Source organism: Arvicanthis niloticus, unplaced genomic scaffold (assembly GCF_011762505.2).
Source record: "Arvicanthis niloticus isolate mArvNil1 unplaced genomic scaffold, mArvNil1.pat.X pat_scaffold_78_arrow_ctg1, whole genome shotgun sequence".
Lineage (NCBI taxonomy): Eukaryota > Metazoa > Chordata > Mammalia > Rodentia > Muridae > Arvicanthis > Arvicanthis niloticus.
In genome coordinates this window covers 88,927-116,125 of record NW_023046387.1, presented here as the reverse complement: position 1 = coordinate 116,125, position 27,199 = coordinate 88,927, and the positions used below count along the sequence as shown (strand labels likewise).

Below are 27,199 nucleotides of genomic sequence, written 5' to 3'. Positions count from 1 at the left end.
CTGTTGGTAGTGGTTGTATGTGAAGTCAGTAACCTGGGTAACAGTAAGGAGTGTGCTTGAGAAAAACAAAGTAGTTACAATGGTTATAAAAAGACCCCTCCGTGGGCGGTGGTAGCCCATGCCTTTAATCCTAGCACTGGAAGGCAGAGGCAGGCTGATTTCTGAGTTCGAGGCCAGCCTGGACTACAGAGTGAGTTCCAGGACAGCCAGGGCTACACAGAGAAACCCTTTCTCAGAAAAAAAAAAACCAAAAATAAATAAATAAATAATAAATAATAAATAAATAATAAAAAGACCCCTTGTATTAGGAAAACTTTGCCACTAACTATTAATATTAAAAGTATAGTGCTTTTTGATGTTGGTTCAGGTTGTGCATTTGGCCAGTGAATTGCTTTAAGTGATATATTGGAACCACACTAAGTAATGGTAATTAACCTTGTAATGGTAATTAACTCCAGAAAATGGTTGTCATTTTGTTTGTAACTGATGGCTTTTGTTTAATTGGCTTGAGTTTACCAAGTGCTGGTCTGGAATTCAGTATGGAACCAAGGCTGAGGTTAAAGAGGAGCAGCCACACCCAGCAGAAGACTTCATGTTTATTTCTGTCCTGGATGTTTTTCCCTGTTTCATTGTTTTATTTTTGGTCTTAATTAACTTGTCTTTGCAAAATTAAATTATATATATATATATATATATATATATATATATATATATATATATATATGCAAAGAGTAAGACTATACAATGAAATTCATACTCTCATTTATTGAAATCACCCTGCTATTCCTGCTGTTCTCATAAAACCACAAGAACATAATGAAATTCATTTCTATACTAGGATTGACTATTATTCCAAATCCTTTTCATTTTACCTAATAAATCTCCTGCTGTTTCTCTGCAGAATTGCCACCTTTGATCATTGTCATAGTGATACTACCTGGCTGAAGGAAGTAGCCCAGGAAAACACAAACAATTTGGAAAGGACTTACATGATTTTTTCACTCTTACACCTGAGAGGTTAGGTCACATTGTACCATAGATTCAGAAGGCAGAAGCCACAGAAGACAGTGCCAAACACAGTCCTTCCTGAACTACTGGACACATTTAAATGGAGGTTTCACTGGATCTCAGTGAACTCTTGAGTTCTCACTGGAACTCAGAAAGGTAGATATTGGAGAAGTGATGGCTAATGGAACTACAGAGCAGCAATCCAATGTCCCTGTTGACCTTTGGTCAAGATGCCTACTATGTCTGGTTGTAATGGAGAAAAGGAGAAAGTGGGGTTTTATCTTCTGAAGAAGAGACATAAACTTTACAATTGGATATTCCCTTGGACTTGAACTCCTTCCTATATTGCCATGAACAAGGGAGTTTACATTGCAAAAATGGGATTGTGGAAACACATGTCTGAATATATTGAAACAATGTCTCCTCTCAAGGCATGTGCACAATAATTAGATATAATCCAACTTGCATACAATTAAAGGTGCAGGAGAACCATTGTTGCCTCTGGGAACCAGGACACCCTGGGGAACTGGACTGTGGTACATGAATGGTGCCTAAGGGTACATTTATCATGGAGAAGAATCTCCCTCAAGCAAGGACCCTAGACCTTTAGGTACTAACAAAGATGAGCTGCCCATGCCAAGGCCCTAACCAACTCTCCCGTCCAAAGTGCTTGCCTTGTAACGAAGCAGAGAGAAATCTCTAGCTTTGAAGGAAAAGTTGCCAAGGTGTATCCCCTGAGTCAAAAGAGAGACTCCAGGAAAGGGCACCTCAGGAACTGGTCAATGTGGGGTAAGCTGGTCAGCAGGTAGGCCATGGCAGTTTCCAGTGACATCATCAGTAGTCACTTCCCTGGACAATCTCTTGTATCCAGGAGAACCCTAGAAGCTTCTGTGATGTCACCAGTGTTGTGGTGACACCAACTGCCTGTGGGGTATTCCTTCAGAGCCTCTGGGTTTACAAGCAGTCATGTTGTCCATGCTGCTCAGGCTGTTTCATAGGGACAATACAATACAACCAGAGACCAGACCTAGGCAGAAGGCATTCTGTAAAGCAGGAAGAAGGAGATGGCCCTGGAGAAGACACAGTGAGTCCAGGGCAGTGCAAGGGGAAGCTTCCTGGAGGAGGGGTGCTTGAGCAGGTCCTTACAGGAGAAGGGCTTAGCATCTGGAGCCTCAATATTTCTCAATGGCAGACCCAGAGTCCAGAATTTCTGATGATTTCTTTCACAGAAATCCAGGAATTGACAAGCCTTCAGTTGCTTTGCAGAGAGATCTGAATTTCCTGCTGAGTGGCAAAGGATGCCAGGAGAAAGTTCTGTGAGAATAAAAAAGCCTTGCTCTCAGGATAGAGTGCTGAAGCATTTCATCCTCAATAGATTCCTGTAGGTTACATGAATATGTGATGCCAAGAACAGAGAGGGATAATCCCCTTGTTAAGTATCAAGGTCTCAGAGACTTTGGTTTGGAACACACATGATGTGGGCTGAATTACAGTCTGGGATAAGTGTAGTAGTGTGTGGTTTCTCATCATGCATTTAAGAAGCAAGGATAGGTGTTGGCTTGTGGGAGATGTTTGGTGCTGGTGTTTATGGTCAATTTTTTTTTGTGCTAAGCAGTACAGACTACATCTTCAGATATAAACTGACAATGCCCTCAATTTCTTCTTGACTGGGAAAGCTTAAGCACTTCAGGGTTAGTGGGACTGCAGTAGGGACTGAGCCCTATGTTTAGTGATGGTGGTTGGGAGCAGGGACATAGGTGAGGAGTCCAGCTTGAAGATAGCTTTCCTGCTCTTTCAGGAATTCACTGTGTCTCTAGAATTCCCTCTTCCTCAGGCTTCTCTGTGGGAGTAAGTATGGTTTCTCCTTTTCCTGTCATATTTTCCCTACAAGTTTCCTTGTGTTTCTCTACCTGAAGGGTCTGTTGGGAAAGAGTCCTCCCAAGCCTACACCATCAGTGAGCAGGAGCAGAGAGTGAAGAGGTTGGAGAAGCTCAAAAGGGACCTCGAAAGAATGAGTAATGAGAGAGATGAACTCCGGGGAATCCTGGCACATTATAATGTCAAAGATTTGAACAACAGGTAATCATTATGCCCAGTTCTCAGTTGACTATCTTGGGCCCTCTCTGTTGACCCTAGATTTCAACATATCACAGGAGGCTACAACTCCAGGCTGTCCTCATGTCAAAATGTATTTTGCTATTGGATATTCAACACAGAACTTGAAGTTCAGACAGGAGTGACATGGGGTCACAAGCTCTTTTGATTCCTTCAAAAGAAAACTATAGCCTGTGGCATGAATCATTCAGGAAATAGCAGTATTAGTGTGTGAGCTCTTATCATGCATTTTAAGATGCCTGGACTGGTATTGCTTTGTGGGAGATGGTAGCTGCTGTGTGTTTATGGTGAATCATTTTTGTAATTTTCTGGAGCTTCTTTGGGTCCATTTAGTCCTGTTAACAACTGGGAGGACCTGGTTCTATATGCTGCCCCTCAGTGTGAGTGGATTTCTGGTAAGTCATCACTGCTTTTTTCTAATACTGTTCATTTTACACTGAGATAATGTCACATCACTGTATGTACTTGACATTGTGATAGTCTATGTGTGTATGTGTGTGTGTGTGTGTGTGTATGTGTGTGTATTTATGTCTGTGTGTGTGTGTATTCCACTTATGATCCAGGGAGTCTGTGTAGTGTGATGGGGCTGGAGACTTTACCTGACTGACTTTTTAGGTAATGATAGTGATGAGGCCATGGAGGGTCACTTGTAGCATCACAGCACATGATCTCTGTGCGCACCTCTGATGGGCATTAGAAAATCCGGATATAGGCAGTAAAACCTTTTCCCTGTAAATACTGAAGTGTGGAATTTATGTAGTGATAGAACCAAAGATTGAGAAAACCTTGTCTACAAGGTGAAAAAGTGTCATCACAGGATTAATTTGGACTCAGAACTGTGTCATAGGCTCCTGGAAAGTTCTTGGAGACTTAATCTATTCCTTCAAGACCCCTCATGGAGCCAAAGCAGGTCAGTTCCCATTTTTTAGTTCCCTAGCTCTACTGTGCCCAGATCAAGTGTAACAAGTTTAATAAGCACCAAGAGGACCCAGTACAAAGGCATTAGGTTGTGGTATATATGGGCTTGGGTAGTTCACGATTCAACTTGAATTGATGTAATCCTTGAATCCTTAGTTCAGGGATTATTTGCTCCTTGGGCCACACCCTTCCACAGGTTCAACTTTGAGATGATCATGCTGGAGATGCAACATGACCAGGTGACTCGCGATCTCAAAAACATTCCAAAGCAGATCAGTGAGGCCTTGTATAAGTGCCAGGAGTTGACTAAAAATAATCAACTTTACAGGTGAGTGACTAACACTGTTGTTTCCCCAGCACTAGGCACAGAATGTGTCTGCCCATCATTTTCTTTAAAACAATGTGAGGACTCTGGTTCTATACTGTTTGCCTCTCAACAGGAAGCTTCCTCCCTCAAAGAAAGGCTCTGAGATTGTGATCTCTTGAAATCATTTTGATCAAGTGTGATGAGTCTGTGAGCCCCTCCAATCATTGTCCTTCCCAAGTCAGTATCCTCTAAATAGAAAAGGTGTGCACCTTGATGGAGACATCAATCAACCTTGAGTCTCTGGGGCACTGAAAACACATTTACAGATCTGGTTTGCATGAGACACATAGAATGATGTGTACCTGTTGGGTCTTCTCTCTTCTCCTAGAGAAGCTTTGACCTGTCTCTACCTAGAGGTGGTTCTCTAATACCAAAGACATATATGCAATCATGGGTCCCATGTCCTCTTCTGGGAGATACATGAGTCCCTGTTGGTGTCAGGGATTTCAGAAGTACCTTGAGTCTTTTGGAATGTTGCTTTCTTCTGGATTTGACTTTCCTATATATGAGGTCCCATGGCTACTCTGGTCTGTAGTCTGTTGCTGTCTGGGAATCAGGGCCCATGATGAGAAGGGATGGTACTTGGAGAAGTGGGAGGAAGATGGATGGTGCCTGGGAATAATCACCATTTCTTCTTTGTGGTTCAGCATCAGGAACTGTCACCTCCTGACCGAGTCTCTTCATATGAAGAGTGAAGTAAAAATGCTCTGGAATGAAAACAGGCAGCTGCTTAAGGAGCAGATTACACTGGAAGTGTGTTCTAAGGAAACAAGGAGGCTATGTGTGGAGGCCAGCATGAAGATCTATGACAAATTTTCCAAGCATATCCAACAGGTAAGATGCATGGAGGATGCTTAGGAGCAGGTTGCCCTCATGTCTAACCATAAACAATGTCAAGCCCAGATAACCATCCTCCACCTTGTCCAGGCACTCTCCTAATTCTTATCCAGTTGTTCTGTGATCATTTACAAGACTTTCTGTGGAGTTAGGCTCTCTCAAAAACTGGACGATTAGCAAGCACACCTTCCTGATCAACTACAAGCTGAATTTCATTAAGATAGATGGGGTGAACACACATTACACACCTACATGCCATTGTACTAGAGGGGTTCTATGTGGCTGCCTCCTTTGCAGTAGCACAGAACATTGAGTGAGGAAGTCAGGGCCTGTAGCTCGTTTGCTTTGGACCCATGGCTCCAGCTGCATATGTAGGGGAGGATGACCTTTTCAGACGTAGGTAGGAGAGGAGGTCCTTGGTCCCATGAAGGCTAGATGCCCCAGTGTAGGGGGGAATTCAAGTGCATGTAGCTGTATGGCAGGCTCAGTGGTGGTACATCCTCATTGAAGGAGGAGGAGGGGGGTGGGATAGGGGGTTTCTGGGTGGGGAAGATGAAGAATGGGGATAATATCTGAAATGTAATAAAATATCTAACAAAAATTATTTAAGAAAAAAAGGTGGGGGGAGAGGTCTTATATCTTTTCTCTTCCTCAACCCTGCATTGCAAGATGGTCTCCTAACTGAGCCTAGAACTTGGTTCATACTGACAAAGCCTGACAGATAGCTCACCCATCAGTCCTGCTTTGTGTCATTGTTGCTAGAGTTCTTTCCTGTAGCTTGTATTCAGGAGCTGACTGGATGAACAGGGATGTTTGAAAGACTTCTCTCAGGCTGAGGGTTGGGGTGAGAGATGTGAGGCTTCAAGAAAAAGATTTCTCAAACTCTCTCAACCTAGTCTGCAGAAGTTACTAATTTTTTTTAGTCCACACGGGATGGATTACAGAGTCCTGGGTCTCACATGTAACATCATATATTTACAGTCTACATTCAGTGGTTCCTCCTGCATTTTGGTCTCCTTACTGTTTCCTGCTAACTTATGATTTCTGGTATGTGTGTGTGGGGAGGGGGGAGTCATATGCATGTCTGTGACAATATGTATATAGATGTGTGTGTTGAGAGGCCAGTTAATTCCATGTGGTTTTGATCAGGCTTTCTGTTTTGGTTAAGCTGTCTGACCAGCATCTTTGAATCTTCTGTCACCTCCCAGGCAGAGCTCCTCCAATTGCTTTGTCTCAAGTAACTGCTACAAGGTTTCATAACTCACAGAGAGGAAGAACATGTTTATATGTTTCATTGTTTTTATTTTTCTTGTTGCTGTTGTAAGAAAACAATTTCTTAACTTAGAAGAAGCTAATGCTGTCTGCTCCACGTGTCAGATACACAACTTGGACACTGTGCCTTCTTGTGAACTTTCTTGTCATTTTGGTTGAAATCAACAGGGAAAGGAGGAGGGTGTTTGCCAGGATGGGTCTTACCCAAGACACCTAGGCTCCACATAACCCACAGTTGAGTTAATCAACCCTTTATCAAACAAACAGAACCCATGTTGCCAACACTTAAAAGTCAATAATTTCACATTTAGCCCAGCCCACCCTTCTGAAATCTTACCATGTGACTTCAGTTTCTACTTCCCAGTCCTTCCTTCATTCATTACAATTTCCTAGCCTGGGTTTGGAGGCCCACCCATGTAAGGAACAACCACAAAGCAGACATGTAACTCCTGTAACCACAGCAGAATATGGGGCACAAAGGGGTGCTCAGCAACAGCTGGGTGCACACATGAGACAAAAGGTGGCCCCAAGGTGGTCCTATTCAAAGGAAACTTATGGACATGAACACCAGGCTCTTGTTCTAAGATGGGAATGTGGGGCTCACCACATTGTCAGTGTCAGTTCACTTTGCATCAAGGAAATATGAAACAGAGCAGCAGGTCATCCTGCTGCTACACCTAGCTCAATAGAACAAAAGGAGACAAATAGTGGTGTAAAGTCTGATTGTCAGTCATTGGTAGTGGGAAATCTATTTATCACTATTGAAACTGGTTATAGAGGGAAATCTATTTACCCATATTGAAATCATTTATAAGAAAAAAAGCACTTTAGTACATGGAGGTGAGTAGAAGGCTGCTGTGTCAAATCCATGGGCCTGAGAGTCAACAAGGCTGGCTAAGGGTCTTTGTCCACCTCTCTGCTCTTGGTGGATAGTGACTGCCTGCTGGAAGGTCAGGTGGCTCATTGCATCTTCTCAGCATCCTAGTTTGTTTTCCTCATTACCTCCTACCATTTTTTCCAGCTTTGCCTAAGCTTGACTCAGTTATCTTTGGCCATGGAGTTTGTCCTGGGTATAACTCTGTGAAACACTGAGTTGCTTAGTGTTGCATCTGCATCAAGCAGAAGGCCCATACCTATGATGAGGTGGTAGAACAGGGCTGCCTCAGACAGCCCCTTAGGCTCCTGGTAGTCTAAAGCACTCACCCTGTGTTCTGTCTGTAGCACTCTGTAAAGGCTGTCATTAAAAAATGATCTCCTTTGAGTTAAAATCATTTTCAAGTAGAGCTAGAGTAAATGAGGAACTTCAGACATGGCTGATGATATAAAATGGGGCAGCCCAGTGAAAAGCCATGTCCAACTCTTCAGAAACTGTATAGTTTCTGTAGTCCCCATTGACCTACCGACTCCAGAACAAGATGTAGGTGTCCACAGAGAAGTTAGGGCAAATCATGGTTGTAGTGGTACTCCACAGAGCTGCCCTGAAGTAGAAACTATCCAGATGTTCTTCAGTCAAGGAGTGAACAAGTATACTGTAGTCCAGCCCTTCCATGAACTATTGCCTAGGGTGATCATACATACCACCTTTTGGTCTTGAAGTACTCAGACTTATTTTCCACAAAATATCCCTGACAGAATCTCCTTATGTGAAAAAAAGTCTCACTTTGCATCCTGGTTACAGAGATTTCCTAGTCGTCTGGGCTCATAGCTTTGGTTACAAAGCCACACAGGCTGTGGAAAATGGAGGGTCTGTTGGAAGATGCTGCTAACTTTAGAGTCCCGGAGAAACAGTGAGCAAGATGAAGGAACTGGCTTGTCCTCCCTGATCCCATATGCCTTTGCTGGGAACCAAGCCTACTGTGCACAGCCTTAGGAACTTCCTAAGCAGGCTTGCATACCAGGCCAAAACTCCATATTTCCATCCTTTGTTTATTATGAGATAGCATTTATTTTATTGAGCTGTCTATAGGCTATGACTACCATGTTCATGTCCCATTCAAGGTTTTCTTTTCTTTTTTCTTTTTTTTTTTTAATTTACTCAGATTATGTTTGTGAGTACACTGTCTCTCTCATCAGACACACCAGAAGAGGGCATCTGATTTTACTAAGATGGTTTGTAGGCTACCTTGAGGTTTTGGGGAATTCTACTGAAGACTTTCAGAAGACAAATCAGTACTCTAATGGCTGAGATATCTTTCCAGGATTTTGTCAATTCAAGGGTTTATTTCTTATGGCTTTATAGTGTCCTGGATGATGTCTTATATTAACATGATCAGGGCAAGTCAAAATGTTTCTGCAACTGTATGTATGAACATGTGCTTGTGTGTTCAGGAATGTGTGTGTCTGTTTTTGGGTATGATTCTGTGCATGTCTATGTATGTGTTGGTTTGTTTGTTTGTGTGTGTGTGTGTGTGTGTGTGTGTGTGTGTGTGTGTGTGTGTGTGTCCATTGCTGTGGTCAAACAATGCAGGATCATTTTTTCTGTCTCTGAGGTATGAGGTACTAGGATGGGATAGCAGGAGCCAAGAAGATTTCCTGTACCTGTATAACTGTATTTTTGGGTCTCAGGCCTTCCACATGATTCTCTGCCTCAGTCACCTAGGAGCAGCTCAGAATATTGTTCTGATCTAGTTTAAAAGAAATCCTGTGCATGATCATTCTTGTGATCCACAGAGTTTGTGTTGATTGTGTACTCTTTCTTCCCTTCTGATCTCTCTGGTATGACCTGAGCCTATTGTCCCTTAAGTCACCCCACAAATAATACTACAGTACCTATAAACATAGCAGGGGTATCCTTTGTCCTTCATGAATATTTGTTTTAAAGTTCAAGGCTTTCCCTTGGGAAGATTTGCATGCAGCACACTCTTGCTGATTATAGTATCTCTTCAGTGAGCATGGATTTCCTGTGAGATGGTTTCTCTGGGGATTCACAGATGGAGGGGTTCACAAGTAGAACCAGGCAGGTTCCTGCACTGCAGATATAATAAGAGCCTTCACTTCAATGGTGGCTAGGTTCCCCAGAAGGCCTCTGTATTGTGTTTGATTCAGACATTGCTACACAGTTATTTTTCAGTATAATATATATGGACCATTGGAGAAATGTGGTGTTTTATTTTAACTCCAGCACAGTGTGTAGTTCACTGTTCACTTTGAAGACATTTTTAAATCTGAGAAAAATCCCAGGCCCAGGTGCTCTGTGGCTCTTCTCCTTTGGGGATACAGGGAATCATCTTAGGCTGAAAGGTCATACTGGATTTTCCTGTTCAATAAAGCTGGTGTTTGCTGGATAGCTGACATGGCAGGTCCTCAACAGGCCTTTGTCTCTTCCTCCCCTAGGTCTGAAATACTCCTCCTGAAGCTCAAACAGGCAGACCAGGTCAAGATTTCCCTCAGACACAACTCTTCACAAGGAGTGCACATGTTGAAGAGATTATTACCATCGTTGGCAGCCTTTGGACAATATTTTCAAGGCCAGTAACAGGCTGTATGTCTGTTCTGTAAAATCTGCAGCTAAAGAATGCTTCTTAGTTTAATTATAATGTTTTGGATTTGGTTAGAATTTTGATTGTTTTGAGTATATGGTTTCTTTGTTTTCATTTGTAGTTTTGTTGTTTTTTTATTTTTTTGTTATGTTACTAATTTGTTGTTTTACTAATTTTATATACTATATATATTGAATCCCCCCACTTTAAGTTGGTATTCAATAAATTTAATGTATTTTCGTGGATAAAAATGTAATCACTAATTTTTCCCTCATGAGACCTTCTGTATTCACATGTTTTTCACTGTCCTATAACACTGTAAGTATCAGGCAGGAATGGACATCTTCAATTAGCATGTGGCTTTGGCTTCATTATTAGTTCCCACCCAGTCACAGCTACACAGAAAATTGTGCTTTGGATATGGATAGTGTGTCAAAGTCTGTGGATCTCAACTTCATGATAAAAAATGTATCCATGCTGTATCTTTGTTGTTATAAATTTAGCTATTTAAAAATGTACTACTATGTGGATGTTTAAGTTGAACAAAGTATAAACACAAATGTATTTCTTTAATACATCCCAAGAAATAAAAATATTCAATAAAGGAGTATAAAAGAAATCAGTAAACATGGAGCTGTATGCCTCTTGTTTTCTTGAAATATAGCATCACTTATGAATCACCAACAGAGATAATGAATTTCAAGACCCTTTTGGAGATGTTGGTTATTTTTTTCCAGGTTTTATTTTTTTATCCTTTGTTTTTTTATTGTTGTTCTAATGATAATGATGGTTTCTTTTTCTTTTGGCTCTTGGTCTGGACAATGTATTTGATGCTTTTATAAAAAAATTTTTTTTATAAAGAAATTTTGGAGGCATTGTTTCTGTTTTTGAGTTCTTTTATATGTATGGGTGTTTTTCCTGCTGTAGGTTTTTGCACTACATGCTTGCAAGTCCCCACAGGCCAGGCCAGAAGAGGTCAGTGGATTCCACCTGGAACTGAAGTGACAGGGGATTGTTAATCATTGCTCTTTAGGTCCTCTGAGAAACAAATTCTCAAGCGGATAAGCCATCTGTCAAACCACTGCCTGGACTTTTGTCCTTCCTTGAGTGGTGTATTATCATGCCCAACCAAAGAGAGAAGATTCTCGATACCTGTAGGGTCACATTCTTGAGGTAGGCATGCTCAGAGTTTAAACTTTGAGCCCTCCATGTAGGGCATTAGAGTGGCTTCCTGATCTCTTATTGTCAGGGTTGGAGTTGATCTCTCATGTCTCACTTCCTGCATGACAATGCAGATTGGGTTTATCAGATGAACTGCAGAATTGAGAACTCTCCTAAAGGTGGTAAATAAATCATGTTGAAGTACCATCAAATCAGTGTTTAGAGTAAGCTTCATACAAACCCAGGGGATGGTGCCTCCTCTCTTATACACTTCATTAGCACACCACATCACCCCCAACTTAGACCATTTACAAACATCCTTGTGGTTCAGATTAACCACATACTCTCTATCATTATTCTCTCCAGTGGAATTCATGACTGCATGGTAAATAATTTGTAGTGTCCTTAGGTTCTGTTTTCCACCAAGATTCAGCAAATGTTGATTAATCTGAGAAGTTGAATTTGTCTTTCACATTGATATTTTGGCCATCTGAGGCTCATGTATGAATCTCATCAGCTGCAGGTACAACACTGGTTGAAAGCTCAGGTCGTTCTCCCTGAAGGTCATGTTTGTTGTTTTTAACCGGTTGTACTGTCACGAGATTCACAAGTGAATCCCATAGATGATTCCTTTATTCTTAGCTGGATCTCATCAGAATTTCTGGGTCTGGGAGGCACCAACTTTGCCCTGAATGTAGTACATCATGCTGCTTCTGGATACTTTTGGAATGGTGTCTGCTGTGCACATGCCTTTAAGCTGATTTCACATTATCTCACAATACTCAATATAGCCCATGAGTGTCAGGGAGTTACCTGAAATTTCCCAGCCAAATAATTGTTTGTTCCTACAGGGTTTATCATTGAATATACTTTATTGACCTAAGGGATGCTTTTTGATAATTTATTGATAATTTATTTCTTCTGGCATAATATATAAAGCATTTGCTAGCTGCTCTGTGAGGAAGGATTATATCTTCTGCAGGGTATTCCTGTAAATATGTTGACCATTGTGTGATTTTTCAGCCAATACTTTCATGTCTGTGTGCTAATTCAAGTTCCAAAATTTCCATTGGATTACCTTTTGTCCAAAGAGGTCAAATGTGAGTCTGAAGTACTCTCTAAATACTTTCCAGGACCAGTCAATGCCAATGACTCTAGCTTTAGCATCCTAGTAATGGGTAAATAGAAACAGGCAGCCATTAGCTGTAAATGATAGTAGTGCTGACTAGGGTAGCTTCAGATACTAATGGGGTCTGCTGCCAAAGGCAACCAGTGATAAAACATGTTACTCAACAGACTTTTTTCCTGAGGTCAGAAAATCTAATTTACTGGTAATAACACTCTGTGACAAGTGCATAATCTATGATGTTTTTTAACTCCTTGGGGCAAGTGAAAAAAGGAAATAGAGAAAATTCATATATATGCACAAATACACACATACACACTCGCACACACACACTGAATGAATGAATGAATGAATGAAGCAAAGGGCAGAATCTAATACGTTTATACATACAAATATACATGCATGGATACACATGCACACACACACACACACACACACACACATATGTATACAGACCTACAGATAGACATGTCTATATTCACACACTGAAATATTAGAGCAAAGCTCCAAAAGCAGGTTCCAAGTATTCCACACATGTATACATATATCAGTAAACACAACTGGTGGAGAGTAGAAACAATGTTCTAATTCCCTTTAACACAACCTTTACATGGACACACATGTCTATATTCACACACTGAAATATTAAAGCAAAGCTCCAAAAGCAGGTTCCAAGTATTCCACACATGTATACATATATCAGTAAACACAACTGGTGGAGAGTAGGAACAATGTTCTAATTCCCTTTAACACAACCTTTACATGGACACACATAGTCGATGGATGGAAGACACAGTTCTCCAGCCACACCACACCATGCTTTATTCTTTCATCCATCATTTATATATCCCAGCAAACTCTTTCAAGCAGTATACAATTAAATGTGAATATGTTTCAGTTTCCTTGCAATAAATGATTATGATAAAAAACAATGTGTTAATACATCATTAGCATTAAAGGAAATAATATAGATTCACAATATGTAAGCAAGAACAGTGAGTTTCTCAGCTAGTTTCCCTTACTGGAAGGGAGCAATTGGCATTTATAAAGAAAGAAGTAATTGTTTTATTATTTATCTTTAAAAGTAATCTTGTAAAATTCTTAAAAGAATCACAAATCTAAACGTTTATATAATAATAAGTCATATCTACCTTAAATCCTCAAAATGCATATCTACTCATTAGCAATTCTTAGTAAACCATATCAGGAAGCTGAAGTCAAAATAAGGGTATAAGTAATCAATTAACCCCCTTCCACCCTCAGTGAGGGTCCTGTAAGCCAGTGCTACCATGGTTTTGTTCTCTGAACACAGAAAGGTCCAGAGCTTTAACTAATAACAGTACGGCTTTGTGATCTTCATAGTGTTCCCTAAGGTTTTTTACATTAGAGCCAGTAGTAAAAAACATGGCTACAGACCTTCACTAAAAACTTTACTGTTCCAAAGGTTTTCTAAGTGTGGTGGTCATTGTTGACAATCTACATTTTCTTTAGGGTGGGGACTGAATCATGATGTGCTCCACCAGCAATGTCTGATAGAAATCAAGCATTAATATTGTGAATGCCAGAGACACTGTCAGGTGGGGGACAGGAAGCACCCCTAATGTTTTCAAATAACTCATAGATTAAGAGGGAATGTAAGGGCAGGAAGCAGAGCAGTACTTCATAACAGCATACTGTCCTCAGGACACAGAGTCTTCATGGCCATGCCACACCAATCCTACCCCTGTGGCTGTGGTAACCCATGGGCTGCATTCCATAAGTTTTAAGTCTTTTATCCTTCCTCCTTCATGGTTCTTGGCAAGTCACTTCACACAAGCTGTGAAACTGGAGAATCTCCAGTTGTTTGCCTTTGGCAGAGCAAACGACTAATCCAATTAGAGAGGAACTGTCCTCACCTCTAACCTACATTATCTTCAGCAACACTTGTGAATAATATGGGAACCACTTCAACACAGATCAGAAGAGATAATATGATGCTACTGGTGTTTACTCTGTCAGGGTAGCATCATGATAGCATCACAGTATACCATGCTGGATTATCCACAACAGATGCACAGCTGAGAACCATGCAAATGATAAAAAACCCCCAAAGTTTAAAAATACCAGGGACCTAATTGGCTTTACCCCTCCTCCCAGCCTGAGCTCTTAAGTTCATTTGGAAGACATTGAAGAGATGCTGCAGTTCTACTGCCAAGTCTTTTGAGTAGGTGACCAACTCCTTCAGCTTCAGCAAGAACTATAGGCATTCCTCAAGTCTTTCCTGCTCTTGTTCAATAGATAATTGTGATTTGGTGGAGGGTTATAAGCATTTGTGTGTTTTTGTGTGCACATACACACATGTGCACAGATACATACACACTCATGAATATACACACACAAGTACATGTGTGAACACATGCAAGCACACTGTCACCTGTTTAGTTTCCCAATTAATGCAAATGCAAGTGGCAATAACCTGTACTACTGTAGAAAAGAAAGTTAACTTCTGTTGCATGGAGAAAGAACATAGTGTGCAGAGAGACAAAGAACTCTGGCAAAGTGCACAGATAAGGTGACGCTTGGAAGTCCTTGTTCTTGTAGCAAAGCCCACTTAGTAAGTTCTCCAGGCTGTATAGTAAAGGCTTGGTTCCCTAGAAAGACCCAGCCCCTTGCTCTCACCCACTGCTTACCTTTTGCTTTAAGATAAACATTTTTCTCCAAAACGAGCTCTCTTAACCATGGAATGCCTTACTTCATGCACAAAGCAATGATGTCAGGAAACTAGAAAATCTTCATACAAAATCTTTAATTCCTATAAGGTGATTGTATCAGGGATTTGATTGGCTAACAGAAGGCTGATGATCTCATGGCCAAATGATGTATGATTTCATACCACAATATATCACATGGAAGGGCTGGACCACACTGTACATTTTCATTCTTTGACTGATGAACATTTAGATAGTCTCAATTTGGGGCTGCTCTAAGGAATAATGTTAAAACCCCAATGTCCTCTAGTTTTTCTGTGGACAGCCAATTCACATTCTGGAATCACTGAGTAACCCAGAGACTGCAGTTCAACTTTCTGAAGAATTGTACATGACTTCTGGCAGGGCTCTATCATGCACTGCCAACAGCAATATCTGAAGGGTCCTCATCTCCCCCAAATTTCCAGGAAGTCAATTTTAACACAGTGTGAACAAGTTTGGGATAAAAGGAGCTACTGAGTGCTACAGAAACAGAGCTGCAGAGTATCATGAGCATAAGTGGGCTGCACTGCACTGAAACAGACCTGTTCTCACACCTCACCATGGCTGTGGGAATTCTGCTTCTGTTGGAAGCAGCTGCAAGCACACTGCTTTTCAGAATATCTCAAAGAACAAAATCCAGGCCAAGTTCCACAACCAAGGATAACTGAGCCAGTGTTAGCAAAGGTGGAAAGAAAATGCTAGCTAGCATTGATGATGAGAAGAAAACAGGCTGTAGGGGAGAAACAGTAAACCCCTGACCTTCCAGTGAGCTGTTACCATTCACCCTGGACAGAGAAGGGACACAAATGCCCAGCCAGCCTTTCTGTCTCCCTGGCACCTTGATTTGCCACAGCAGCCTACTAAACTTCATGTACCCCATTCCTTTGGTTTCCACCAAATGATTTTATTGTGGATGAATAGTTTTTTGCCTCTATAAACTCTGAGAACTTTTATATTTACAACTACAGACATTTTGCTCCTTTGTTCCAAGATGGACATGCAAAAAGTTGGGAGGCTTCATGCAATGTTTGATGGATACAGAGTGGTAAGGACCTGAGTGACCATAGCACTTTCTTATCTATGTTGGGTGCAATCTTTTTAAAGATGTTCCTTCCATGAGCAAGTGACCATACACCACGCCTTCACATATGCTCAGCATGAGTACAGATGTTCAACCATACCTAGGTAAGCACATATATATGAATGTATGTGTGCTAATAAACACAGACAATATTGTACAGAGGTCTACTCACATGGCCATATGTGCACATGCAGATATACACATACATTTACAAACATACAGACACACACACTGCGAGGCTCATATCCATACTCATACACTCACATGAATACATAAAATCACACCACAAATACAAGCACAAACAAACACACACACAAAGAAAAAACACTTGCACACACACACACAAACACAGAAACACACACATACACACACAAATGCAGACACATACATCCCTTCATTACCCAGAGAGGCAAAAGAGAAGACTGGTTTGTTTCAGCAATCTTTCAGCTTCAGGAAGAGTTATTGGGTTTTCCATGCTGTCTACAAGGTTCTTAGATTCAGCCAGGCTCTCCTGCCCTGGCTGACACATTATTTCCCCTTTCAAAACTTTTTGATCTTGAGATATGTAATTCTAAATGGAAGTTACAATCTCTGCACAGCAAAGCTGGACCATGCAACTGTAATCATTCATGAATGCCTCCTAACAAAACCTCTAGCTAACTTCAAGTTGATCCATCATAATCTGCTCACAAAACCTGCCACAGATGAGTTTGATTTGAACAGAAGGAAAGAAATGTGACCCACAGTCATTATCCAGCATCTTTGAATGGATTGCATTGTAAAAAATATGAAAAGAGCACCCAGGTCAGTCAGTAGGTGACTAGGAAGTCCGAAAACAGTGATCAAATTCTACTACAAAATCCTGTAATCAACAACACTGGAAAATATGGATGGGATGGACCTAAACCTCACAAAGATCCAACCAAGAAAGAGAACTTCAGACCAATTTCACTTATGAATATCAATGCAAACATATTCAATAAAATTCTTGCAAGCCAAATCCAAAAACACATCAAAACAACTTGATCCATCAAGATCAAGTAGGCTTCATACCAGAGATGCAGGGATGGTTCAATATATGGAAATCCATCAATATAATCCTTTTTAAACAAACTCAAAGAATAAAAATCACATGATCATTTCATTAGATGCTGAGAAAGCATGTGACAAAGCCAAAACTCCTTCATGATAAAAGTCTTGGAAAAATCAGGAATCAAGGCCCATACCTAAACCGACTAAAAGCACTATACAGCAAACCAGTAGCCAACATTAAACTACATGAAGAGAACCTTGAAGCAATACCACTAAAATCAGAGACTTGACAAAGCTGCCCTCTCTTCCTACCTATTCAATATAGTACACAAGTCCTGAACAGAACACCACTGGTAATGCACTAAGATCAAGAATTGAAAAATGAGACCTCATAAAATTGCAAAACTTCTGTAAGCCAAAGGACACTGTTAATAGGAAAAAATGCAACGAACTGATGGGGAAAAGATCTTTGCTAGCTCAACATTTGAAAAGAAGGCTAATATCCAATAAATACAAGGAACTCAAGAAGCTAGAATCAAGAACCAAATAACCATATTAATAAATGGGGTACAGAGTTAAACAAAGAATTCTCAACTGAGGAATACCAGATGACTGAGAACCACAAAAGAATGTCAAATGTCCTTAGTCCTCAGGGAATTGCTAATCGAAACAACCCGCAGATTCCACCTCAAACCAGTCAAAATGGCTAAGATCAAAAACTTAGGTAATAGCAGATGCTGGCAAGGATGTAGAGAAAGAGGAACATTCCTCCATTTTTGGTGAGTTTATAAGCAGCTACAACAACCCTGGAAATCAGTGTGGCAGTTCCTCTGGAAAATTGGACATAGTAGTACCTGAGGATCCATCTTTACCACTACTGGGCATATAGCAAAAAGATGCTCCAACACAGAAGAAGGACACAGGCTCCACTGTGGTCATAGCAGCCTTATTTATAAAATCCAGAATCTGGAAAGAACCCAGATGCCCTTCAAAGAGGAATGGATAATGAAAATGTGGTACATTGATACAATGAAGTACTACTCAGCTATTAAAAACAATGACTTCATGAAATTCTTGGAACTAGATAATACCATGCTGAGCAAGGTGACCCAGTCACAAAGGAACACACATGGTATTCACACACTGATCAATGGATATTATCCCCAAATCTCAGAACACCCAATATATAATTTGAATACCAGATGAAGCTCAAGAAGAAGGAAAACCAAAATGTGGATATTTTGGTCCTTCTTAGAAGGGGTAACAAAATACTTATGAAGGAGAGACACAGAAATATTGTGGAGCGGAGACTGAAGAAAAGGCCATCCAGGAACTGCCCCACCTGAGGATTCATCCCACATACAGTTCCCCACCCAGACACTATTGTTGATGCCAAGAACACTTTCTAACAGGAGTCTGATATAGCTGTCTCCTGAGAGGATCTGCCAGAGCCTGACAAATACAGAGGAGGATACTTGCAGCCAACCATTGCACTGAGAATGGGGTCACAAATGGAGGTGTTAGGGAAAGTACCCAGGCAACTGAAGGGTATTGCAGCCCCATTGCAGAGGCAAAAATATAAACCAACCAGAAGCCATAGCTCCCAGACACTAAACCACAAACCTGTGTACACATGGAGGGAGCCATGACTCCAGCTGCATATGTAGCAGAGGATGGCCTTGTAGAACACCAATGGGAGCACAGGTCCTTGGTCCTGTGAAAGCTCAATGCCCCATTGGAGGGGAATAACAGTATGGTAAGTAGAAATGAGTGGGTGGGTGGGTGGAGGGGACACACACTTAAAAGCAGGGGATGGGAAAATGGTATAGGGGGTGTTCAGAGGGGAATCCAGGAAAAAGGATAGCATGTGAAATGTAAATAAATGATCAAATTTAAAATAACAGAAGAGAAGACATCATTGATGTTATTACAGAAACTTGTGGCACAGACTCATGAAAACTTCTTAAAGAACTATTCTGTTCTGTGAGGTCCACTGTGAGATCACTTGAATGTCAGCTACCTCCATCTGTTCCCCATCTGTTCTCTGCTGTTCCTTGCCCAGCATTATAAGTTTACTATGGAGCAAGAGAACCCAGTTCAAAGTAGCAAGGATATGCCATATACCAGGCTGGGGTAGTCCAGGATACAGCCTGAATTCATGTAATTCTTGAATCCTTAGTTCATAGAGATATTTTCTCCTTGGTCCAAACCCTATGACAGGGTGAATATTAAATTCAGGATGCTTCATTTACAACATGAGAAGACAACGATGAACATGCAGAAAATGACCAGCAGGATGTGTGATGCCATAGAGAATTGCAAGAAGCTTATTGAAGAGAACTATTCCTACAGGTGAGTCACTGACACAGTTGAGACCACACCACTAGGCAGGGGATGTTCTGCCCTTCTAAGACTTTAAACAAATGTCAGGGCTCTGATTCTATACTGTCTGCCTTTAACAGGAGGCCTGCCTCTAGGCAAGGGTCTTGGATTTGTACCCTTTGAACTCAGTTGTCCTAGGTTTGAACAGTGTCTCAGACAATCCAATCATTATTCTTCCCAACTCAGGATTCTGTAGATAGAAAAGATTTGCACCACGATGGGAATATTAATCAAACCTCAGCCTCTAGAGCTCAGACAGGAAATGTATAGTTCTGGTTTCCATGAGACACATGGAAAGTTTGCATATATTTGAAACTCCTATCCACTCTCAGAGGGGATTTGTCCTCTAACTGCTGATGGTTTTCTAATACCACAGACATATAAGCACCCATGTGGACGATGGTCTCTTCCTTGAAGTACATGAAACCCTCTTGGTTTCAGGGTTTTCAGAAGTACTTTGAGCCTTGTGGAATGTGGCTGGTCTCTGGATTTGACAGGCTTCTATTTGGTGTCGACAAGTAAACTGTGGCCCCTAGTCTGCAGCTGTCTGTGCATCAGGGTCCTTGCAGGGAGGATGGTACTTGGAGGAGTGTTGGGCAAATTGAAGTTGGCAGGAAATCATGGTTTTGGGTTGTTTGTTCACCAGCAGGCACTGCCGTCTGCTGAGTGAGTGTACTCAGGTGAAGCACAAAGTAAAGATGTAGTGGAACAAGAACAGAAAGCTACTGGGGGAGCAGACTGAACTGAAAGTGCGCTGTGAGGAAACAATGTAGCTCTGTGCGGAGGCCAACAAGAAAATCTATGATCTTCTGCCAATCAGCAGCAGGTAGGATGTGGCATCAGGGTCCAACTGCCCTCATGTCTAACCAGAAACATGGACAAACCCATGTATCTGTCCACAGACTTATACTGCTACTCACCTATGTCTCATTTAATTCTTCACTTATTTAATCATTTACATTCTATGCAAGTAGCCTCTTTCATGAGGTTTGGTAAGCAAATGCTCCTGCTCTGCATGAATCTGCAGTTCATGAGGGAGATAGATTGATCACACTTCAAGCACCTACGTGCCACTAAGTTACAGGAATGCCATGTGGTATACTCTCTTTACAGTAGCATGGATCTTACAAGGAGGAAATAAAGGGCCATTGCTCACTTGCTTTATAGGAATCTCAGGCAGGAAGCAATTTTCAAGGTTGAGAGACAAGGGAAAATGCCAAATGAATAGTTCTAATTATTGTCTTTGGAGGTCTTTGGTTCTTTTTCCTTTTCCTTGTATCCCAAGATGGTCAGTCACTTCTACACAATGTAGGTCTAGGGACACAATGACAGAGCCTGAATAGCAGCTTGTCAGTCATGTTTTTTGTGAGTGCTGCTGGAGAGTTCATTCCTGGCTCTTGAATTCTGAAGCTGGCTGCATGAATTGGAGTTTAGTGCTGTGAGCTGAAACCCTGACCAAGGTAATTCTTTCAAGGACATTTAATTGGGGGCTAGCTTAAAGGTTAGAGTCTTAGTATTTTATCATCAAGGCTGGGACATGGAAGCATCAAGGGAGGCATGATGTGGGAGTAGCTGACAGTTCTACATCTGCTTCTGAAGGCTGCAATTCGAATATTGACTTTCAGGTAGCTAAGAGGAGGGTCTTAAAGCCCACAACCACAGTGACACACTTACTCCATCAGGGCCACACCTTGTAATAGTGCAACTCCCTATGAATATCATACAAAAACCATCACACCGGGATATGGGAAAGGGTTTTCACAAGCTGAGGGTTGCTGTGAGAGATTTGACGCTACAAGACAAAAACAATTACTCCAATCATATCAACCAAATCTGAACAAGAAATGTGCTTCCTAATCCTTCCTAAGTCACCAGAAAGGATGACTGAGAGGGTGGTGGTCTCACTTGGCACATTTGCATTGGACAGCCTAAATTCAATTGCTCCCCCTGCATGATGAATGCCACATTGCTTTCTGAAGGATTGCTATAACCAGCATCACTGTGAAGAAATAAAGGAAATCTTTCTATAATTCAAGGAAAACAAAGACGCAGCACACCCAAAATTTTGGGACACAAGAAAAGCAGTGTTAAGGGGGAATTCACAGCACTGTGTGCTTTCATAATCTATCTGGAGTCATCTTCTCCCAGCAACTTAACAGCACACCTGAGGTCTCTAGTACAAAAAGAGGCAAACCTATCTAAGAGGAGTAGATAGCAGGAAATACTCAAACTCAGAGCTGAAATCAACCACATAGAAACAAAGAGCTAGATACAAAGTGTCAACAAGAGCAAGAGCTGTTTCTTGGAGAAAATCAACAGGATAGATTAACCCTTAGCCACACTAAGTAAAGGGCACTGAGACAGTACCCAAGCTAACAAAATCTGAAATGAAAATGGAGACATAACAACAAAAACAAAAAATTAAAACTTCATCATGTCTTACTAGAAAAGCTTATACTCAACACATCTGGAAAATCTAGATGAAATGGATGGTTTTATAGACAGATACCACATACCCAATTAAATCAAGATAAGGTAAACTATCTAAACAGTCCAATAACCCCTATAGAAGTAGAAGGAATCATAAATGACCTCCTAACAAAAACTTCCCAGCACAAATGAGGCCATTGGTTCTCTAATCTGGAATGAGTCTGCACAAATCATCTTTGAGGCTTTGAAGACAGGTGATTTTGGTTCCAACACTAGCACTTCCAGAAACCTCCAAACGTTTTCATCTACAGGCCCATGAAACAAAAGCTACTGCAAAGGGTGTGGAACCACACATTTTAGGCCATGGAATCATAGTGTACTACACCTGTCCAAGCTATTGGACCATGTACTATCTGGCTTATCCACTTGTCTAAGAGCTGTGGTGGCTACCAGTATTCTAGTGAAAGAAGCAGAGAAGTTAACTCCGGGTTATCATCTTATACTTACATTCACTCCATGCAGTTGAGGCTCTTCTCAAAGGAACATGGGAACCCCGGCTGTTTAATGCACATGTGAAAAAGTAGCAGGTAGCAATTATGATTGGCAGTTCATTAAGATAGACAGGCTGAACACACATTACATACCCACATGCCATTATGTTACAGGGGTTCCTTTTGTGTGCGTCCTTGACTGGAGCACAGAGCTTTGAGTGATGTAGTCAGGGACTGCAGCTCATTTGCTTTGTAGGGGTCATGTGAGGTCACAGGTAGGAAGCATTTGTAATTCTTGGAGACCAGTGAAATTGCAAAATGAGTGGTTCTCATTGTCTTTTGGGGGTTGTGTGTTTTGTACATTTTCTCTCCCTTTTCCCCTGCATTGCAAAATGGTCTTTTAACCCAGCCTAGAACTTGGTTCACATTGACAGAGCCTGAGAAGCAGCTTGTCAGTCCTGTTTCATGTCAGTGTTGCTAGGGTTCTTTCCTGGAGCTTCTATCCAGGAGCTGACTGGATGAACAGGGATGTGTGAAGAAAGGCTTCTCTCTGGCTCAGGGTTAGTGGGAGAGATGTGAGGCTTCAAGAGAAAAATTTCTCCAACTCTCTCAACCTTGTGTGCAGAAGAAGTTGCTCACTAAGCAATTTTAGTCCCCAAGGGATGGATAGCAGACTCCTGGGTCTCACTTGAAACATCAGCTATTCTACATTCAATGGTTTCTCCAATCTTGAGGTCTTCTTATTGTTTCCTGCTCACTTATGATTTCTGGTGTGTCTGGGGAAGGGGGATATGCATGTCTGTGCCAATATGTATATTGGTGGGTGTGCTGAGAGGCCAATTAACTACATGTGGTTTTGCAGTCCTTCTGTGACACAGTTTCTTTAGCCCAGGTCTCTCACTGAATCTGAAACTTCCTGTTTTGGTTAAGCTGTCTGACCAGCATCTTTGAATCTTCTGTTACCTCCCAGCAGAGCTCCTGGTATTTTCTGGTCTCAAGTCACTGCTACAAAGGTAAGTAACTCATAGAGAGGAAGAACATGGTGGCTGTCTCCAGACTTTTACATATTTTATTGTTTTGGGTTTTGTTGTTGTAAAAAACAGTTTATTAACATGGATGAAGGCAATGCTGTCTATTCCAGGTGTCAGACACACAACTTGGCCCACTGTACTTTCTCATGAGCTTTCTTGTCATTAGGCTGAAATCCCTAGGGAGAGGGAGGAATGTGTTGGTGGCCCAGGATGGGTCTTATCCTGCAAACCTAGTCTCCATGTAACCCACAGATGAGCTTTCCAACCCAATAAACCTTTATTAAACAAACAGAACCCATGTTTCCAACACTTAAAAGTAAATAATTTCATATTTAGCCCAGCCCACCCTTCCCAAATCTTGCCATGTGACCTCAGATTCCCCTTCCTAGTCCTTCCCTCATTCATTACAACTTCCTAACCCTGGGTTTAGAGGCCCACCCATGTGCGGAACAACCATGAAGCAGACATGGTACTCTTGGAACCAGAGTGAGATATGGGGTATAAAGGGGTGCTCAACAACAGCTAGCTGCACACGTGAGACCAACGTTGTCTCCAAGGATTTGGTGTCCTATTTAAACGACCCTTAGGAACCTGAACACCAGCCTCTCATTCTCAAAAGGGAGTATGAGGCTCTTAGAGGGAAGACGGCAAGAGTCCAGAAACCCCAGAATCACATAGGATGGTTCCCTAGTCTGGTGGGAAAGCAATGGGTTTGGTTGACTGACCACTGAGGCCATCTCACCTGGGTTCTTATAACTGGCCATCTGCTGGTCTTAAGAATCCAGTGGCCTCAGAGAGCAAGCTTCATCCAGAATGTCCAGGTCTGTGTCCCTCCATGGCTCAGGGACTTTCACACAGCACTCTTCCTCTCACCTGCCTACCATATAGTGGCAGCAAGTGGAGCAGCTGCATCTCAAACACTCAGGTCAGGGGGACAGGCGCCCAGGCTGGAAGTGACCTTCCTGGCTGCTTCTTCATGGGCCTCTCCCTCTGCTCTACCTCCCAGGCCATCAATGCTACCCTATCACTGTAGGCAGAGGAGCTCCTGGTCCTGTGACCACCACCCCTTCCAGCACTATGGTATGGAGAGGTGTCTAAGGATGTCACTTTTGGAATTATGTAGGACCCAGGTCCTACTGCCTGCTCTATGGTGCCTCACTCAGAGAGGCTCCGGTCCAGCCCTCTCACAGGATAGAAAGCAAGGCTTCCATTTTACTGTTTTGTAATTAGAGTCTTTCAGAATAAAGACTAGAGATTGACGTCATTAATCTGTAGAAATCCCTCGTTTTGCTGTCTGAAGTGATCCTCCAAAAATGCAAAGGACATTATTGGACTTGATTTACTCTTTTACAATAGAAAAGACTGTGAAGTGGTCTAGACTTTGTACAGCCCTTAAAGAAGAATGTTGCTTTTACATAGATGAAGACAGGGATGGTTAAAGAGAACATGAGGGACAAAGATGAGAGCTGGTACAAGAATTGGTTTTCAACCCCTTCATGATTGTTAACCCTACTTCCTTTCATTTTAAGACCATTAGTTGGGATATTTTTACTTGTTCCTTTTGGTTTCTGGGTCTTACATAGGCTGACTAACTTTGTGAAACAAAAGGTAGATAATTTGATAGCAAAATCTATTCAGATACATTATCATAAGTTAGCTATGGAAGACCATGAGACACAGGACCAGGTTGTTGCACTATCCAGGGTATTCACTACTCAACCTAAAAGAGGGGACTCCCACCTATAGACCAAGCAGAGAGGAGCCACCCAGAACTCCCTCTGACTGGCTATCTAAATTCTTGCTTAGGCTCTGAGGCTAAGCACTGCAAGGGAATATAAATAAAAATTAAAAATATCTTTCTGTGTTTCCTGAGGGACAAGCCTGATTGCATAGGGGTTAATGTTAAAAGCATCTCATCTCCAGGAAAAAGACATCTGGATAGGTCTGGCCCTCATGCCTCACTGGACAATGACAAGAGGATCAGAGCCATTACAGGGTCCCCTTTAATTACTGGAGGTCAGGCTTCTATTCCTGTCTTTGCAAGATTAGAATTGCCATGGTCTTTCTATACTTGGAGAAGGAAGGAGATGTCAGGGGCAGCCTTGCTTATACACTGAAGGCCTAAAATCAGCCATAGGTCTAAGTCAGCCTGCTAACACAAAGTCCTGGTTTCTGTGAAAAAACAATGAGCAGATGGCTATAAGATCTTGTAAACAAGTAGTCTTCGTGGAAATTTATCAGCCTGGATAGTCATAGACCTTGTGGATAGGTAGCCTTGGTAGATAGTACCAACTTAGATAAGGACAAGTGAATCATCGACAATCATAGTGGCCTGTTCCCTGAACCTTCGCCCAGGTGATACCCTGTATTTCCCCTGAAAAACTACAGTCCTGCGCCTTCCCCTTTCCCACATTCTACCTTTATGTATTTATAACACCTGTGTGAAAAAGTAAAAATTAGGATTTGATCAGACTTTAGGCAAATCATCCTTTGCATTTGGCTGTTTTTGTCAATTCTCTCTTTCAGGTTATCTCCCAGACACTGTTTACTGCCCTGCAGGACAAGCCACAGAACAAGAAGTAGGAGTTCACAGGCTCTCCACAAATAATACTAGAGTAGCTATAAGCATAGTGGTGTCCTTTCTTTTTTTATTAATATCCCTTTTAAAGTTCAATGCTTTCCCTTGGGAAGATTTGCAAGCCGCACACTCTTGCTGATTATAGTATCTCTTCAGTGAGCATGGATTTCCTGAGAGATGGTTTCTCTGGGGATTCACAGATGGAGATTTGCACAAGTGGAACCCAAGCAGATTCCTGCACTCCAGCTATAATAACAGCCTTCAATTAAATGGTGGTTAGGCTCCCTTGAAGGCCTCTGTATAGTGCCTCATTCAGACATTGCTACACAGTTATTTTTCAATACATTATATATGGATTATTGGAGACATGTGGCCTTTTATTTAGCACAGTGTGTAGTTCACAGTTCACTTTCAAGCCATTTATTAAATCTGAGAAAAAATTCCAGTTCCAGGTGCTCTCTGGCCCTTCTTCTTTGGGAATACAGGGAATGACCTTAGCTCAAAGATCATAATGGATTGTCCTGCTGAATAAGCCTGGTGTTTGCTGGAAAACTGACATGGCAGGCTCTCACAAGGCCTTTGTCTCTTCCTCCTCTAGGTCCAAAATGTTCCACCAGAAGCTCAAATAGGGCCCAGTACAGGTCAAGATCTCCCTCAGACACAACTCTTCACCAGGAGCACTGAGTGTGCAAAGCAATGAACCACCATTGCATCTCATCCCTATATCCATGGCAAACTTGGGCTGCATTTTCTTCCTTTCATTGGGTTCCTATATGTCAGAAGGCCTTTATTTTGTCTAGCCTCTGGTCCAGCAAGAGTGCATGTATGGAAGGCTTCAGAAGTGCTGAGGGACATCAAGATCTGTTGGTCATCCAGGAGGAACCCAAGAATGTAAATTTTCACTTGTCCTCATGGATCATCAACAATAATTTCAGAGAGATCAGTCAAGCAAATGTTAAAGACTTTGAGGTATTGTCTGTAACATGACTCATGCTTTGCACTGGAAGAAATTGCCCAACAGCAAACCCCCACCCCAATGGGACATACCTACATTCATCTTGAAGAGATTGTTACCATTGCTGACTGCCTTTGCACTATATTTCCAAGGCCAGCAACAGGCTATAGGTTAGTGCAGCAAATTCTACAGCAAGGGAATGCTGTT

General features: G+C 41.7%; 1 protein-coding gene across 1 annotated transcript; it reads left to right on the top strand.

The window, feature by feature from the left end:
• The first annotated feature begins 1,955 nt into the window (after positions 1-1,955).
• Positions 1,956-26,042, top strand: LOC117702426 (disks large homolog 5-like). Its single transcript, XM_076928199.1, has 7 exons — positions 1,956-2,092; positions 2,925-3,087; positions 4,238-4,369; positions 5,056-5,242; positions 19,305-19,477; positions 19,884-19,959; positions 25,986-26,042. Exons 1-7 carry the CDS (start codon positions 1,975-1,977, stop codon positions 26,040-26,042), a joined length of 906 nt encoding a protein of 301 aa, XP_076784314.1. The 5' UTR covers positions 1,956-1,974.
• The last annotated feature ends 1,157 nt before the right edge of the window (positions 26,043-27,199 follow it).